The sequence below is a fragment of the Cynocephalus volans genome, chromosome 2 (genome assembly GCF_027409185.1).
Source record: "Cynocephalus volans isolate mCynVol1 chromosome 2, mCynVol1.pri, whole genome shotgun sequence".
NCBI lineage: Eukaryota > Metazoa > Chordata > Mammalia > Dermoptera > Cynocephalidae > Cynocephalus > Cynocephalus volans.
In genome coordinates this window covers 187,687,645-187,702,883 of record NC_084461.1, presented here as the reverse complement: position 1 = coordinate 187,702,883, position 15,239 = coordinate 187,687,645, and the positions used below count along the sequence as shown (strand labels likewise).

The 15,239-nt window shown below is 47.4% G+C and overlaps 1 protein-coding gene across 2 annotated transcripts in view; it reads right to left on the bottom strand.

Moving 5' to 3' along the window:
- CAMKK2 (calcium/calmodulin dependent protein kinase kinase 2) overlaps positions 1–15,239 on the bottom strand; it is a 51,747-nt gene that overhangs the window by 32,462 nt on the left and 4,046 nt on the right. For both annotated transcript variants that reach the window (XM_063087363.1, XM_063087362.1), the window contains exon 2: positions 3,632–4,138. In XM_063087363.1, the coding sequence (XP_062943433.1) occupies positions 3,632–4,084 (453 nt within the window). In that variant the 5' untranslated portion in view covers positions 4,085–4,138. The remainder of the gene's footprint in view (positions 1–3,631; positions 4,139–15,239) is intronic.

The following is a 15,239-nucleotide window of genomic DNA, read 5'->3' as shown; positions in this document are numbered from 1 at the left end:
AAAAACAAAAAGTATGGTGATATAAGAAAAGAAAATCTGTACGACCTTGGGGTAGACAAAGGTTTCTTAGGTAATTCACAAAAAAGTACAAAATACAAAAGGAAACAAATGATAAACTGGATTTCACCAATCTCTTCAAGACACTATTAAGAAAACAAAAAGGCAAGCCCAAGACAGAAACTATTCATCACACATATATTACACAAAGGACTGGTATCCAGAATATATAAAGAACTCTTACAACTCAATAAGACCAGCAACTCAATTAAAAAACGGCCAAAAGATGTGAACAGAAATTTCTCCAAAGAAGATAAACAAGTGGCCAACAGGCACATGAAAAGATGTTCAACATCATTAGTCATCAGGGAAATGTGAATTAGAGCCACGTACAACTAGGCTGGCTCATGTTGCGAAGACTGACCAGACCAAGTGTTAGTAAGAATGCAGAGTAAACGAAACCTTCACACACTGCTGGTGGGAATGTAAAATGGTGCAACCTCTTTGGAAAACCCTTTGGTAATTTCTTAACATATGCCCACCATATGACCCAACCATTCTACTTCTAGGTATTTGCCCAAAATGAAAACATGTTTACAAAGACTTGTATACAAATGTTCATAACAGCTTTATTTGTAATGGTCAAAAATTGGAAGCAACCCAAATGTCCATCAAGAGGTGAATGGAAAAACACTGTGGTACATCCATACAATGGAATATTACTCAGCAATAAAAAGGAACTAACTATTGATACACACAACAACACGGATGAATCACAAAATCATTATGCTGTGAAAGAAGCTAAGCTAAAAAAAGAGTACATACTAAATGATCCCACTTACATAAAATTTAATACTTGCAAATTAATCTATAATGATTTTTTAAAAAGCAGGTCAGTGGTTACCTGGGAAAGAGGAAGTGGGGAAGAGATGGAATTTTTTTTTTTTTTAACAGATTGCATAGTTGTTTACTTATTTTTTTAAAAAGCTACCTTGGTTTCATAAACAGTCTACATAGAAAAACAAAAAGTAGGCATCTATCCGAATTACAATTCTTTTTCTTTTTTTTAAGTTTATTTATTTATTTTTTTTAACATCCTAATGTGGAGCAGCTGATGGGGAGGGGAGAGGGTAAGGGAGAAGGAAACAGGGTGGGAGGAGGAAGGAGGGGGGTGGGGCTGAGGCCTGTGGCGTGGGGGAGGGATGGATTGTTGGGTGTGTTGGAAATGCCCGTTCTCCTGATTATAGCAATGGTTTCACGGGAGAAGACAAATACCAAAACTAATTGTACTGTACACCTGAAACATGTTCAGTTCTTTTTTATTTCAAATGTACCTCAGTATGATTAGGGAGGAAATGTTAAGTGATATAAGAAGTAAAACTGGGAAAAGAAATACGATAGAAAACAAAAGTGTTGCGGATAAGCCTGATGTTTCCCTTGACTCCCCCTCCCCAATTCTAACCCTTTCTCTAAACCTTGTAATGAGTTTGATATATAAACTTCAGGTCGTTTTTCTGGTAATATGTGCCTGTAGAAAATACAGAGTACAGTTGGTAGAGCATAGAGCTGATGACACCGAGGTCCAGGGTTCTACCCCTGTACCGGCCAGCCACAAAAAAAAAAAAAAAAAAAATTGTGTCACACTCAACCATTTCTCAATTTCCTTTTCTCACTCGATAATGTCCCCAGAGACAGTTCCCTGTCAGGAGGCACACATACGCCTGCGTCTTCTGCCCCACAGCACTCCTCAGTACAGAGCCCTCCCCACATGGTGAACACTTAGGTAGTTTCCAGTTTTTCTCTCCTGTGCTGCGTTCTTTCCCCTGAGTCCTGGAGGGATGTGACAGGAAGAGGTGGAGCCCTGGGGAGCTGCCTCCTAATCCAACCCCAGTTGCTGCTGAATTCATCTTCCACACTGACCGCATCAGCCCCAGCTCCCAGATGCTTCCAGGCTCAAGACCTGACTCCATGGCCTGGCCTTCAAGGTCTCTACAGCTGGCCAAGTCACTTAGTTACCCACCAAATACTAGTCTCCCCTCTCTTCCTTATAAATGGGACTCTGGATGGCAATGTCCCAGCTGGCAAACTTCATTTCTAGCCTCTCTTGCAGCTAGGAGTGGCCACGTGACTGTGTTCTAGCCAGTGGGAATCACGTAGAAATTGCTGGATATAGCTTCTAGGAAAGAGGACTGACTCAGGAAGCAGAGGCCTTTTGCCTTTCCCCCTGCTCCTTCTTCCTGCCTGGGATGGAGCTGTGAAAGCTAGAGGCACAGCAGCCATCTTGAGACCACAGAACCACCGCGCCAATCCTGGAATGCCTAGCCCCAGATTGATTTTGCATGATATATAAGCCCTACTGTGGCAAAGTCACTGTTGGGGGGTGGGAGAAGTAACTGTTTATCTACGCTGACTCAATTCTAATTGATAGAAACCCAAATTATCCCTCCAGCCCCATTGACACAGTGCCCCTCAATATGGTCCCCACCCTCTAGCTAACTGGATCCCTGGCCAGCCTTCCCCAGAATCACACCTCCTATCTCTGGGCCTTTGCTCAAGCTGTGCACTTGCCCTGCACTGAACTCTCCACATTCCCATCTCCAATGAAGAAAGTTCTAACTAGCCTTCAAAATGTAGCCCCTATAGGAGTGTAGCCCCTTCAAAATCAGCCCCTTTAGAAAGCCATTCCTAATTTTGAGTCTTCTCCCAATTAAATTCACTCATCCTCTCAACACATATTTTCAAGCTCCTACTATGCACCAGGCACTGTGCTAGGCACTGGGGACACAGTGGTGAGTGAGATTGCTCCTATGGAGCTTTGTTCTAGCTGGGGACAGACAGGCAATAAACAAGTAACCAACACACAGGATCATCGGAAGCTGATGAGTGTCATGAAAGAAAGCAAACAGGGCCCCAGGACAGGGTGATCACGGGGGCCTTTTGGAGGAGGTGATATCTGAGTTGAGACTTGGATGTTAGAGGAAGATGGCCTTGCAAAGCGGGCAGGGGCAGGGGGTGGTTCCCAGCAGAGGGAACAGCAAGAATAAAGAAGTTGAGGTGGGAATGAGCTTCAGTATCCGAGGAACATGAAGAAGGCAGGAAGGGATGGGGCTCTGTGAGCCAGGAGCAGAATGGGAGGAGCGGGGCAGAGGCAGATCATGCAGGACACTGTGAACTCTGATGCAGATCTGAGTTCTAATTCACCTCCCAGAAGCTCAAGGTAAGGATCACAGAAGAAACACACATAAGTGCTGAACTCAGCACCTGGCACAGACCCTCAGCAATGGGGACCATAGCTGCAGGGCCACGCTGACCCACCCTATCCCTGTGCCAGCTCCCCTTCCCACCACCAGCCCCTGCATCACTTTGTATCCCTCTGGCCCTGGAGCCACTCTGCCCACACTCAGGGCAGGTCACCACCCACCCCAGCTTCCTCGCACCTGAGGAGGTTTGTGTTCCATGCTGTGTCCCAGGGTCCCCCCACACTGGCCACAGCTCCATAACCCACCCTTTGCTGATCCAAGTCAGCTGTTGCACTCGAAACCTTATGGGGGAGCCCATCCCAGCATGGAGGCCCTACTGCGGCCAGGGAACAGCACTGGGGATCCCCCGGGACCCAGCTCACCCACTCACGCACCTGCATACCCGTGATGGAGACATGGTGGGATTCCACTGTGGGCCGCCGGGGCAGCCGTGGCGAGGACTGCGGAGAGCTGACGGGAGAGTAGGGCAGGGACAGGCAGATGCAGCGTCCATTCATGTCCAAGCTGCTGCCCTGGCACTGCTCCTGCAGGGAGAGCTTGCGACCGCAGAGATGGGGCCGGGTCTGGGACCCAGAAGTGTCGAGGGGGACCTCTCGGCCATCAGCCTCCAAGGGTGGATCCCGGGCTAGGGTGAGGTCCACAGAACAGTCTGGCTCACACTCAGTAACCACAATGAAGGACTCCATGCCCAAGCGGATGCTCAAGGACGAGAGGCCTCGCAGGGCCTCACAGGGCTTCTGGCCTTGGCTGCTGCTGCCCCCACCCCCCAGCTCATTCTGGGGGGTGGCACGGTCAGTGGTGGGTTGGCAAGAGACACATGATGACATGGTGCATGGACTTCATCCAACACGCCTGGTCACTCCCATCGGCAGCGGTACCACCTGCAGAGACAAGAAGGGTCAGCCACCTGGACGGCAGGGAAGCTCTTTCCTCTTGGCCCAGGCTGGTGTTTAATTCCTGCCTCTGGCTGATATCCTAAAAAAAAATCTTGCAAAATATGATGTGATCTGATCTCTGAGACTATACAAAAAAGTGACTCTGCATCTCCTTATTTTACTTTTTTTTTTTTTTTTTGGTGGCTGGTCAGTACAGGGTGCATCTCTTTATTTCACACTTTTTTGCAGGGGAGGGGGAGAGGCTGGCCAATTTGGGGATCCCAACTTTTGACCTTGGTGTTATCAGCACCATGCTCTCCTAAGTGAACAATCAGCCAGCCTACATCTCCTTATTTTAAAAGCCCCTTCTCACACATCACGACAAGGATTCCCAAACTCAATTCCTGTAGGAACCAAGTATAAGAAAACCCCCAAATAGAGCACTCATGCCCCCTACAAAACTGGCAGCTACTTCCAGCTCAAGCCAATTGTTGTCCAGCAGAGATCTGGACCTACTATTGCCTGGTTTTCCCCTTTTAGTTTTTTCTAGAGAAGCCCTAAGGATGTTATCAGCAATTTTTTCAAATAGTTTTAAATGCTGGGCAAGCCAAATGAAACCCTTCCACCTGGCGACCTCTGGGCTGCATCACCTCACAACGGCAATGATTGAGACAACACTTTACAGTTTACAAAACATCTTCCACATACTAGCATAATCATTTTATAAATGGGGAAACTGAGTCCCAAGAGAGGGAAAGAGACTTGTCTAAGGTCTCCTGATGCAAAGGCTACCCGCACAGCAGTCCGGTCTCCTGGCCTGCCCTCAGGCCAATGATTCTCAACTGAGGAGGGGGGCTCAGGGGTCTCATAAGAGGAAGGACAGCCACCAACAGAGTGTGAGCCAGCTGCGTTTGTGCTGTCTGAGGAGCCAGGGTCGACATATGTATTATTTAATGCTTCTCTACTTTAGCCCCCAGCTATGTCTTCCTGGCTGGTGCCTGCCAGGACATAAGCCAAAACATGACTTCAAAAAGGTTGACATAGAATAGCTTAGCGGCTCCTCAAAAAGTTAGAGAATTACCACGTGAGCCAGTACTTCCATTCTAGTCATTCTGTACCCAAACAGAGCTATACTATTCCTGAGAGCTAAAAGGAGGAAACAATCTCCATGTCCATCAACAGATGAATGGATAAACACAATGTGGCATATCCATACAATGGAAAATTATTCAACCATAAAAAGGAATGAAGGACTGACAGAATGTGGATGAACCTCGAACACACGAACACACGATGCTAAGTGAAAGAAGCCAGTCACAAAAGGTCACATATGTATGATTCTGTTTATGTGAAATTCTAGAAAAAACAAATCCATAGAGACAGAAAGTAGATTAATAGATGCCTAGGACTACAGGGCAGTGGGGGGTGGGATGGAGAATTTGGGAGGAATGGGAAGTAACTGTTTAATGGGTAGGGGCCTCCTTTTGAGATGATGAAAATGTTTTGGATCTAAACAGAGGTGGTGATTGCACAACATTGTGAATGTGCTAAATGTCCCTGAACTGTACACTTTAAGATGGTTAATTTTATGTTATGTGAACTTTTATTTCAATTTTTAAAAAGAGGAAGATTGACACACTCCCTTAGGCAGTCAATTCTCTCCATCTCAGGGACAGATTATTAACCTTTGGTTCATGTGTTTGACAAATTCTACTGGACAAATGTCACAAGCGCCGCTGGAATTCAGTTGAGCACATCCACAGATGCGGACATTAGCCACTTTGTGCTGATCACCCACATCATGGAGGGTCTCTCTGGGTGCCAGGACAACAGCGGGTGCGCAGTAGAGATTTTATAAATGAATAACCTGATATCTCTTGATGACAGTGGTGGGGGGAGGACGGAGAGGAAGGTGTTGATAGCAGCAGAAAGCCAGGGCTCCCTGGAGGATCTGGCTGAGAGGCAGAGAAATGTCACTCAGCCCTCTTGGACTAGTCCTTCCAGAAGTATTGACAGAGCATCTACTATATCAGGCAATATGGCAGGCAAAGGCATCAAGGAGATAATCACAACATTCCAGCCCTGACGTGAGCCTGATTCATGAACAGAGTTCGTAAATGGCAAAGAACAACAAAGAACCCAATCATGTGACAAGATACTCAGCCTTATTTATAATAAGAGAAGTGCAAACTCAAACTACAATGAAAGTTTGGTATTTCCTCAAAAAGTTAAATATAGTTACCATATGACTCAGCAACTGAAAGCAGGTATTCAAACAGATATATTTGCACACTCGTGTTCATAGCAGCATTATTCACAATAGCCGAAAGGTAGAAACAGCCTATGTGCCCATCAACGGATGAATGGATCAACAAAAATATAGTCTGTCATACAATGGAATATTATTCAGCCATCAAAAGGAATGAAGCACTGATCCAGGCTAGAACTGGATGAACTTTTAAAACTTATGCTTGGTGAAATAAGCCAGACACTAAAGGACAAATATCATATGATTTCCCTTACATGAGACACCTAGAATAGGTAAATTCATAGAGACAGAGGATAGATTTGAGGTTATCAGGGGCAAAGGGAGAGGATAATGGAGAGTTACTGTTTAAGGGGGCAGAGTTACTGTTTGGGATGATGAAAATGTTCTAGAAACAGCTAGTGGTGATGGTTGTACACTATCATTAATGCTACTACATTGTACACCTGAAAATGGTTACAATGATAAATTATATGTTATGTATATCTTATCAAAATTAAGAAAATAATACAACTACAATGAAATACCTTTCTTTTCATCTATTAGCTTGGCAAAGACAGAAAAATTTAATAATAAGACATTTTGGTGAGGCTATGGGAAAGCAGATGCTTTCACACATTGCTGGTGGGAGTATGAATTGGTACCATCCTTATGGAGGGAAATTCGCCAATATCTAACAAAATTCCATATCTTTGACTTAGCAATTCTGCACCTGAGTATTTATCCTACAACCTTATGTGTAGAAAATGATGTACATACGAGATTGTTAAGCAGTGTGTGGTAAGAAATGACCACCCCCAGAGAACTGAGTAAATAAAATGAGAAAACCATGCACTTACTTTAAAAGAGGCGGCCCTATACATCCTAATAATGAATTAGCTCCAAGGCACACTGTTACATGGAAAAAACCAAAGCATCAGTATGCTGCTGTTGGCGTAGGGGAGAAAAAGCCGTACATTCGCGCATGATTGCATGTGCAGAGCATATTTCTGAAAGGTATACAACAAAATGGTAGCGGAGGTCTTAAGGGAAGATAACTGGCTTGCAGAGGTGGGGGACAGGGTGGGAGAGATGTACTTTTCACTACACTTACTTTACTTTTCCTTTTGTCCCATGTGCATTCAAAAATAAATTTTTATTCTTTTTCTTTTTTTGGAGGCTGGCCAGTAATAGGGATCGAACCCTGGACCTTGGTGTTATCAGCACAGCACCACACTAACCAACTAAGCTAACCAGCCAACCCAAAAATGAATTTTTAGAAGAAAGAAAACAACTGTAGCCATGCCAGGGGTTACAATGATAAGGCCCAGGGTGTTATGGGATCCGTGGGGTGAGAGACAGGGGAGGGAACACCCCTCTCTCCCACCCCTCCTGTATCTGAGAAAGAAATCATTCACTGTGCCCTGGTCTTGGCTTCCCTATCATTGAAGGAAGACAGCCTAGGTTCAATATGCTCCGTGGCCCCAGCTGCCATATCCTTTTTATGATCCTTATCTCCGGGAAGAGGAAAAGCAGGGCCTCTCAGGTTCCACAACTTGAGCTCATCCTTATCCTGGCTCACGTTGGACAAGCACCTTAGCCTCTCTCAGCATCAGTTTTCTCATCCAGAAAACGGGCATCCACCTGACAGCCATGAGAGGATGAAATGAGCCAAGCACTCAGAATCAGGTCCAGCACATGGTTAAGTGCTCAGAAAGCTCTCCTTTCAACAAATGCCTGTTGAATGCCTACTACCAGCCAGGCTGTGTTCCAGAATATTCCTGTGATGGACTGATGTCCAAGACAGCCGTGGGCCCACCTCCCCCAGAGCAGGCAGCCCGTCCTCCCTCCCAGAGCCGCCTCTGACAGGCCACACGGGTTCCTGAAAAGAAAACTCAGCCTGGCAGCGCCTGGGAAAGTCAATGGAGAATATTCTTTTCTTGCCAAGAGAAAAACAATTGCTTATCGATCTCCACTCCAGGCCAAGGACACCAACCCATCCACCCCCAGCAGAGCTGCTTTTAATCAGTCTCTCTGGCAAGCTGGCGTCTGTCCGGGCCTCCCTTGCGGCCTCTGACAGAGCCTCAGTCTTTGAGGTCTGGACGAGGGAGGGGAGCAGACCGAGGGCAGGGGCCTCTGTGCTGAGGGGCAGGTGTGTCCTGACTGAGGAAAGAGGACACAGACCCCAGCACCTCATACATTGACAGGAGGTGTCCAAGCACAGGACTTCTCCCCTGACCCCTTGAGAGTCTAGGCCAGTGTTCTGAATGGTGTTGGGGTCACAGACCTTACAAAGATCTGATGGAAGCTACCTACACTCTCCTCAGGAGAAAAAAATTGTACAGAAAGACAACAGTTTAGCATAAAAACAGCAACAGCTAACACTCAACTGAGCACTCCTCAGGTGCCAAGCAGGGAGCTAACTTCTCTGCCTGGTCATCGAACAGGACAGGCCCTCTACGAGGGAAGGATGGCAAAGCATCAATTTTGGGAGTCTGAGTAAGAGGACCTTTGTGCAAAGCTGCTTGGGTTTGACCACATGCCAAGAATCAGCTCCCCTGGGTCTCCAGCCTGGGCCCTGGGTCTGTCCCCACGAACTCCAAGCAGAGCCCAGCCCCTGAAGGCCTCCCCCCCCCCGGCTTGTCCCCTCTCTCAGGGCGACTCAGTGTGAGCCACCAGACCCTTCCTGGAGCAGATGGATGCAGAACTGTGGCCAGGAGGAAGGGAATCACTCCTCCCTCTGCCAGGAAGCCAAGGGGCACAGGCCTCCAGGAAGCACTTTCCCAGTTCCCAGGGGCCGTTTCCACCCTGTGCCTGCTGCCCACCAAATGCACAGCTCTTTGGAAGAGCCACCTGCCAACACTCAGCGTGCCAAGAAGCCGGTGGTTGTGCCCGAGATGTGCCCCCACACCCGAGACACACCCTGAGCAGAACCCCCTGAGATTACCTCGTCCCAGGCACCATGGGACAACAAAGGTGCCCAAAATAGCTCCAAGAATCCTGCCAGGGCCAGGGACATCGATGTCCTCCCTGGGATAACAGGCTCGGCCAGCCACATCCTATCTCACATGGGGAAACTGAGGCCCAGGGAAGTCCTAAAGGAAATTCACTCATTCATTTGTTCTCTCAACATGTAATTATGTGCTAGGTAAACAAAACAGACAGGGTCTCTGTCCTCAAGAGACCAGTAAGTGAGGAAGACAACCATTTAAAAGTAGGCACACAAGTGAATCTGTAAACACAGACTGGGGAAGAAAACCAGAATGTGAGAGAAGAGCACAATAGCAAGGCCCACTTTAGGACTGAAAGGGAAGGCAGGGTCAAGAAAGGCCTCTCCTGCTGAAATTATATTTAGGCTGAGACCTCCAGAGTGAGAAGGTGCTGAGGGATCAAGGTCTCAGTGGAGGAACCAGCTTCCGAGAAGGCCCCGTGGCAGGACAGAGGTGGGAGAGTCCAGGGAACAGAAAGAAAGTCGGGGACTAGAGCTTGTGACTGGGATTGAGGGGGGAGTAGGCAGGCTGGTGAGGAGCCGATGAGGAGAGCAGAGGGGGGGCCCAGGGCAAAGCTACAGGGACCCTACTCACTCCTGCTGTGGATTGAATTGTGTCCCCCAAAAAAGCTATGTTGGAGTCCTAACAATCAGCACCTCAGAAGGTGGCCTTATTTGGAGACAGGTCTTTTAGAGAAAGGTTAAAGAAGTCATTAAGGTGGGCCCTAATCCAATACCATCCCTGGTGTCCTTATAAAAAGGGGAAATTTGGACACAGAGACAAGACACACCCACAGGGAATATGATGATGGAGGCAGAGACGGGGTGTGATGATTCTACAAGCCAAGGAATACCAAGGATTGCCAGCAACCACCAGAAGCTAGAAGTGAGGCCTGGAACATTCGCCCCCAGAGCCTCAGAAGGAAACCAACCCTGCCAAGACTTCGATCTTGGACTTCTGGCCTCCAGAACTCTGAGACGATATATTTCTGTTGTTTAAGCCACCTGGTTGGCAGTACTTTGTCATGACAGCCCTAAGAAAATAATACAACACCCCACCTAGCCAGCAAGGTTCAGAGAAGCTGGCTGCCCTGGAGGCATTTCCCAAAGCTTGAGGAGGAGATCTGAGACGCTCGCCACACTAGCTGAGACAGTGCTGGAATATTCCAGATTTGGGGTCTTGGTCCAGCTAAATAGTCTCATCAGATCCAGAGACACCAACTCTTATGACTCTCTCCTTGAACACTCTACTTTGGGGGCACTGAAACTGTTGGGTCCCAAAGACAAAAACCCTCCCTTGTCAGATGGCAGTAGCGACATCTCTGGCTTTAGAGTCCACAGACACCACCCCCTTCACAGTCCCTAGAGCAAAAAGGTTGCGAATGGTGACTCTTGGGTGACATCTGGCCACCAATGTGTTTTGCTTGGCCTACATCATGTTTAAAACTATTTGAATGAGATGCCAACATTTCAGAACCAGGAGATATCAGACAAAAATAAAAATTTCCAGAATCTCTTGAAGAACTGGACACTCTGATAGCACTGGGCCTGCGTTCCATCCTAGCAACAACTCGCCACAGCTCTGAGTAGGGGATACACTCACTGGCAGGCCACAGTCCTCGCCACTCCCCACTGCCTCCCCAAAGCTAAGGAGAGGATGAGTGCTGTATTCCACAACCTCCCCTTTTCCCACATCTCATGACCATACCTCACCCCTGCAGGTATCTGAGTCTACAGCTCCTGCTCTGAGAGTCACTGGACGTTAGTACTAAAAGGGGCACACATCAGTGGTCACCTGCTCCAACTGTTTCATCTCACCAGTGAAAACAAGGGCTCAGAAAGATTTACTGCCCAAAGTCAGGCAGTGACTTAAAGTCAGGGAGAGCTAAAAGTGGCCTGAGTTTCTCAGGAAGGGACAAAAAATGACAGGCACAGCCTGGCAATGGCCATGTACCGCAACCTGAATAAAGTCAGGCCGGGTCAAAGTCTCTAACAAAGAGGAGCACGTAGCCCATTCATCTGCCTTCCTGGGACCTTGACCTGTGTGACCTGTGTTTGAGAGGGAAGAGCGCAAAGGCACATGTCTCAAAGTGCTCAAAAAAGAAATGCACAGGATTTGGGCACAGAGACACTGATGTGACTAACTCGGGAGAGCCCTGGTTTTGCCTTTCTTGTTTACTGCTGAACTCCAGGGCCTTCAACTTTCTAGGACACTGATGGCACTCAGTAAATAATGGCTAGAGGTCGTTGTTAATTTCACCCATCCCAAGGCTCCTCAGAAGGTCAGAAGCTTTCTTCAGCTGACCTAGAATCTATGTTCCCTTAGTCTACTAATAGCAGCCCAATTTATGTCTGGGAACCGATCCCTCCATGTGAGAGGTAGCCCTACGGAGCTGACCCCATCATCAGCTTTGGGGATTCCCATATGACTCAAGCCTGGCCAGTTGGTCTTCAAATGCTCTGTCAAGTGATTGATTCAAGAGCAGATGTGTGATCCAAGTCAGTCTACCAGGTCTTATTCTGGAATTTTGTGGAAGTGTTGAGAAGAGAGTATATACCTCTCTCTGTTGAACTTAGAGCTCTGAAAATATACTCCTGGAGTTACCAGGGGCCGAGGAGAACTCTGCCTCAGAATGAAGTCCACCAAGAGAGAAGACAGGCAACATAAAGAGAACTCAGGTTGGAGACATTGAGCACCAGGATCAAGCCATGCCTGATGCCAACATACCCCAGGAGTTTTTATCTACATGAGCCAATACATTTCCATTTTTGCTTAAGCCAATTTGTGATTGGTTTTCTGTCACTTACAATCAAGGGTCCTGACTTACAAATGACAGAGCTGATTGACAGCAAAGCTTCTCCACTAAGCAGCCTACAGATGTTTAGCTCCTTACACCCTAAGGGTCTCATCTAGGCCAAACTGCCAGGCAGCTCCAAGTCCCCTGACAACCTAGACAGCCTTCGCCTTAATAGTCAGGTGGAAACCAGCACTTCCAAAATCTTTTTTTTTTAATCTTAAAAAAAAAAATCAAGGATGGAGAAGGGGAAGGCTGATGAACAGGAAGAGGGGAATAAACTGAGTAGCTCTCTCAACACCAGAATCTCATCATCGTAGCACCAGCCATAGTAACTTCTGCGGCAATAATACTGATGGCTAGCCTTCTTTAGTGGCTGGAACTATTTTAAGCCTCTATCATCCCATTTAATTGTCACAACAACATTATGAGTTAGTGTGACCCATGGCTAATGTCGGAATCCTATCGACATCGCCAATTGCAGTGCTCTTAATCCTGCCCCTGACGCCAATTGTAAAGCTAGGTGACCACCACTACACCAGTTGTGGTGCTCCAGCTAGGCGACCACACCAGTTGTCGGGCTCTTTTACCTGCTGGTAACCCTGCACCAACTGGGCTGATTGTTGAGCTAGGGCTGGGTCTGGAGCTCCCAGACCCCTCAAACCCATTCACAGACTGGGTCACAAACCCTTCCTATGCCAGGCTGGCTAACCAAACCCCTTCACACAGGTCTATGAGCTAGGTAACCGGCCAAAAGGTCCTTGGAAGCCATAGTTTAGGAAGCATGGCTGCACCAGGCAGACACCCACCTGCCTGCTTCACTAAAACACTCTCCCTCTCTCTCAACACAAGAATAGCAACAAAACCAAAAACATACATTGGCGCACATCCGGACCAACTCCACACACACACACACACACACACACACACACACACACACACACACACACACACACACACACACACACACACACACACACACACACACACACACACACACACACACACACACACACACACACACACACACACACACACACACACACACACACACACACACACACACACACACACACACACACACACACACACACACACACACACAATTTGCTTACAATGGATGTGCTAAAACCACACCCAACTGGACCCAAGGCGAGGGCCCTGACCAGATTATTCTATTTTCCCAACAGTTGGGTGCTGTTATTATCCCTGTTTCACCAGTGATGAAACTGAGGCAGAGAGTGCCTGAGTGGCTTTCCCACGATCATCCAGCTAGTGAGTGCTTTGGGAGGGCCTAGGTGCAAATGCTTATTAAACAGGCCCAATGTCCCAGGATCGCCACCATAAACTGTCTTAAAAGTTCTTAGGCAGCTATTGTTCAGTCAATGATCATTAAAAGAATGGCCCCGATCACATAGGAAACTAAAGCAAAGTGTACACTGGTGGCAGCAGCTTTGCAGAGCGAGGAGTCATGCACGTGAGGGAGAGCGTGGGCGGGTGTTTAGGGGAGGCATTTGGAAATGGGAGGTAGGAACCATCTCACTTCCTTCCTCTTCTGCCACTGAATCTCTCCCAATTTTTCACTGAACCCAAAGGAAGAGTTAGGGAAATAACTGGAATTTCAATTTGCAATAAAAAGAACAGGACTCCTGCTCCAACGTTATGCACCTCAACAAATCACAGGTAGAGGGGCCAGCTCGAATGCCCGTCAGCTCTGTGCCTTGCCCACCCTCAGCCCCTGTCCCTCCCCAGCCTCCAACACAAACCACCCAGCTGAGGGGTAGAGAGGGCGTGGGCCTCTATGGGGCCCACTGTGTCCCCCACACCTGTCCCAGAGGGCGGGAGAATTGTCTAGAATGAACTCAAATAAAATCTTTCTCTTCCAAAGGCCCTGAAGGCAATACCCACAATGCACCTTTAAAAAACAAAAAAGGGAATGTTCTCCCCTCCTACGTCCTGCCTCCCACACCCAAACCACTGGTTCCCCATTTAAACTTCTGAACAGACACATCACAGGCATCACTCACAAGGCCCGTTCCCACCCACTTGGTTCCTACCTCATGCCCAAGCCACGTGGGCAGAGGGGCAAGACCTTGGCCTCCCCACACCCCACCCCCATTTCCTCAGGGGACCATCCATCTCCCTTCCCAGGTTTGAAATAGCATTTTTATCTCTGCAACTGCCATCTCTCAACTATTTACAGAAGCCACCAGGATAAAAAGAGGCAACATAAAAATAGTTGCTCCGCAGCGTTCAGGATGGGGTGGGGCTGGGGGCACAACAGAATCTTCTCATTTTCTTTCTCTCCTTTTCAAAAGAAAAAGGATCCTAGAATTGTTCATCTTTTCCAAAGGGCTCCCCAACAGTTCACAGACCACTCAACTGGGAGCTCCTTGGGAACAGGGACCAAATCCCAGTGTTCCTCAGTTCCCCAGGGCAGAGCTTGTCACCAGCCCCACAAAAGAGTTGAGCAAATGATCAGGGAGGTACCAGAGCCAGGGCTAAGTACAGAGCAGCGCCCTCCTCTGCCCAGTTTCCGTCACCTTCTGGGCCTCCCTCCAACCTCCCCCAAAACAAGCCAATGAAAAAACAAAGCAAAACGAAACTTTGGCTTTTCTCTATGTTTAAAATGTTTCATAATTGAAAAAAAAAAAAAAATCAGCAGCAATACTACAAACACGACCGAAACTGAAAATGCTGGCAGCTAAAATAATCTCTTTCCTATTTTGATCACCATCATCCCTACAGGGAATGCAGGAACCAGACGTCTTCCTTAGGAAATCTAACAGCACTCACCTCATTTTAAAAATGCCTTTTACTTTCTTTTGTGGAGGAAGGAGACCAATCAGGAAAGAAAGAAAAAATAATAATTCAAAATCTTATTTTTCAGAGAGCAAAACCATTTGGAAATCATTTCCATGCCATAATCTCCTGAGAAGGTGGACTCTACTCCACAAGAAAATGGACAAAATTTACCAGCATGAGGGAGGCATGAAAGTTTGGAATTAGTGATTTGTGGGGAAAATATATAGAGCCCAGGGGACCTTGAACCTTGATTTTCTCATCTGTAAAACGGAG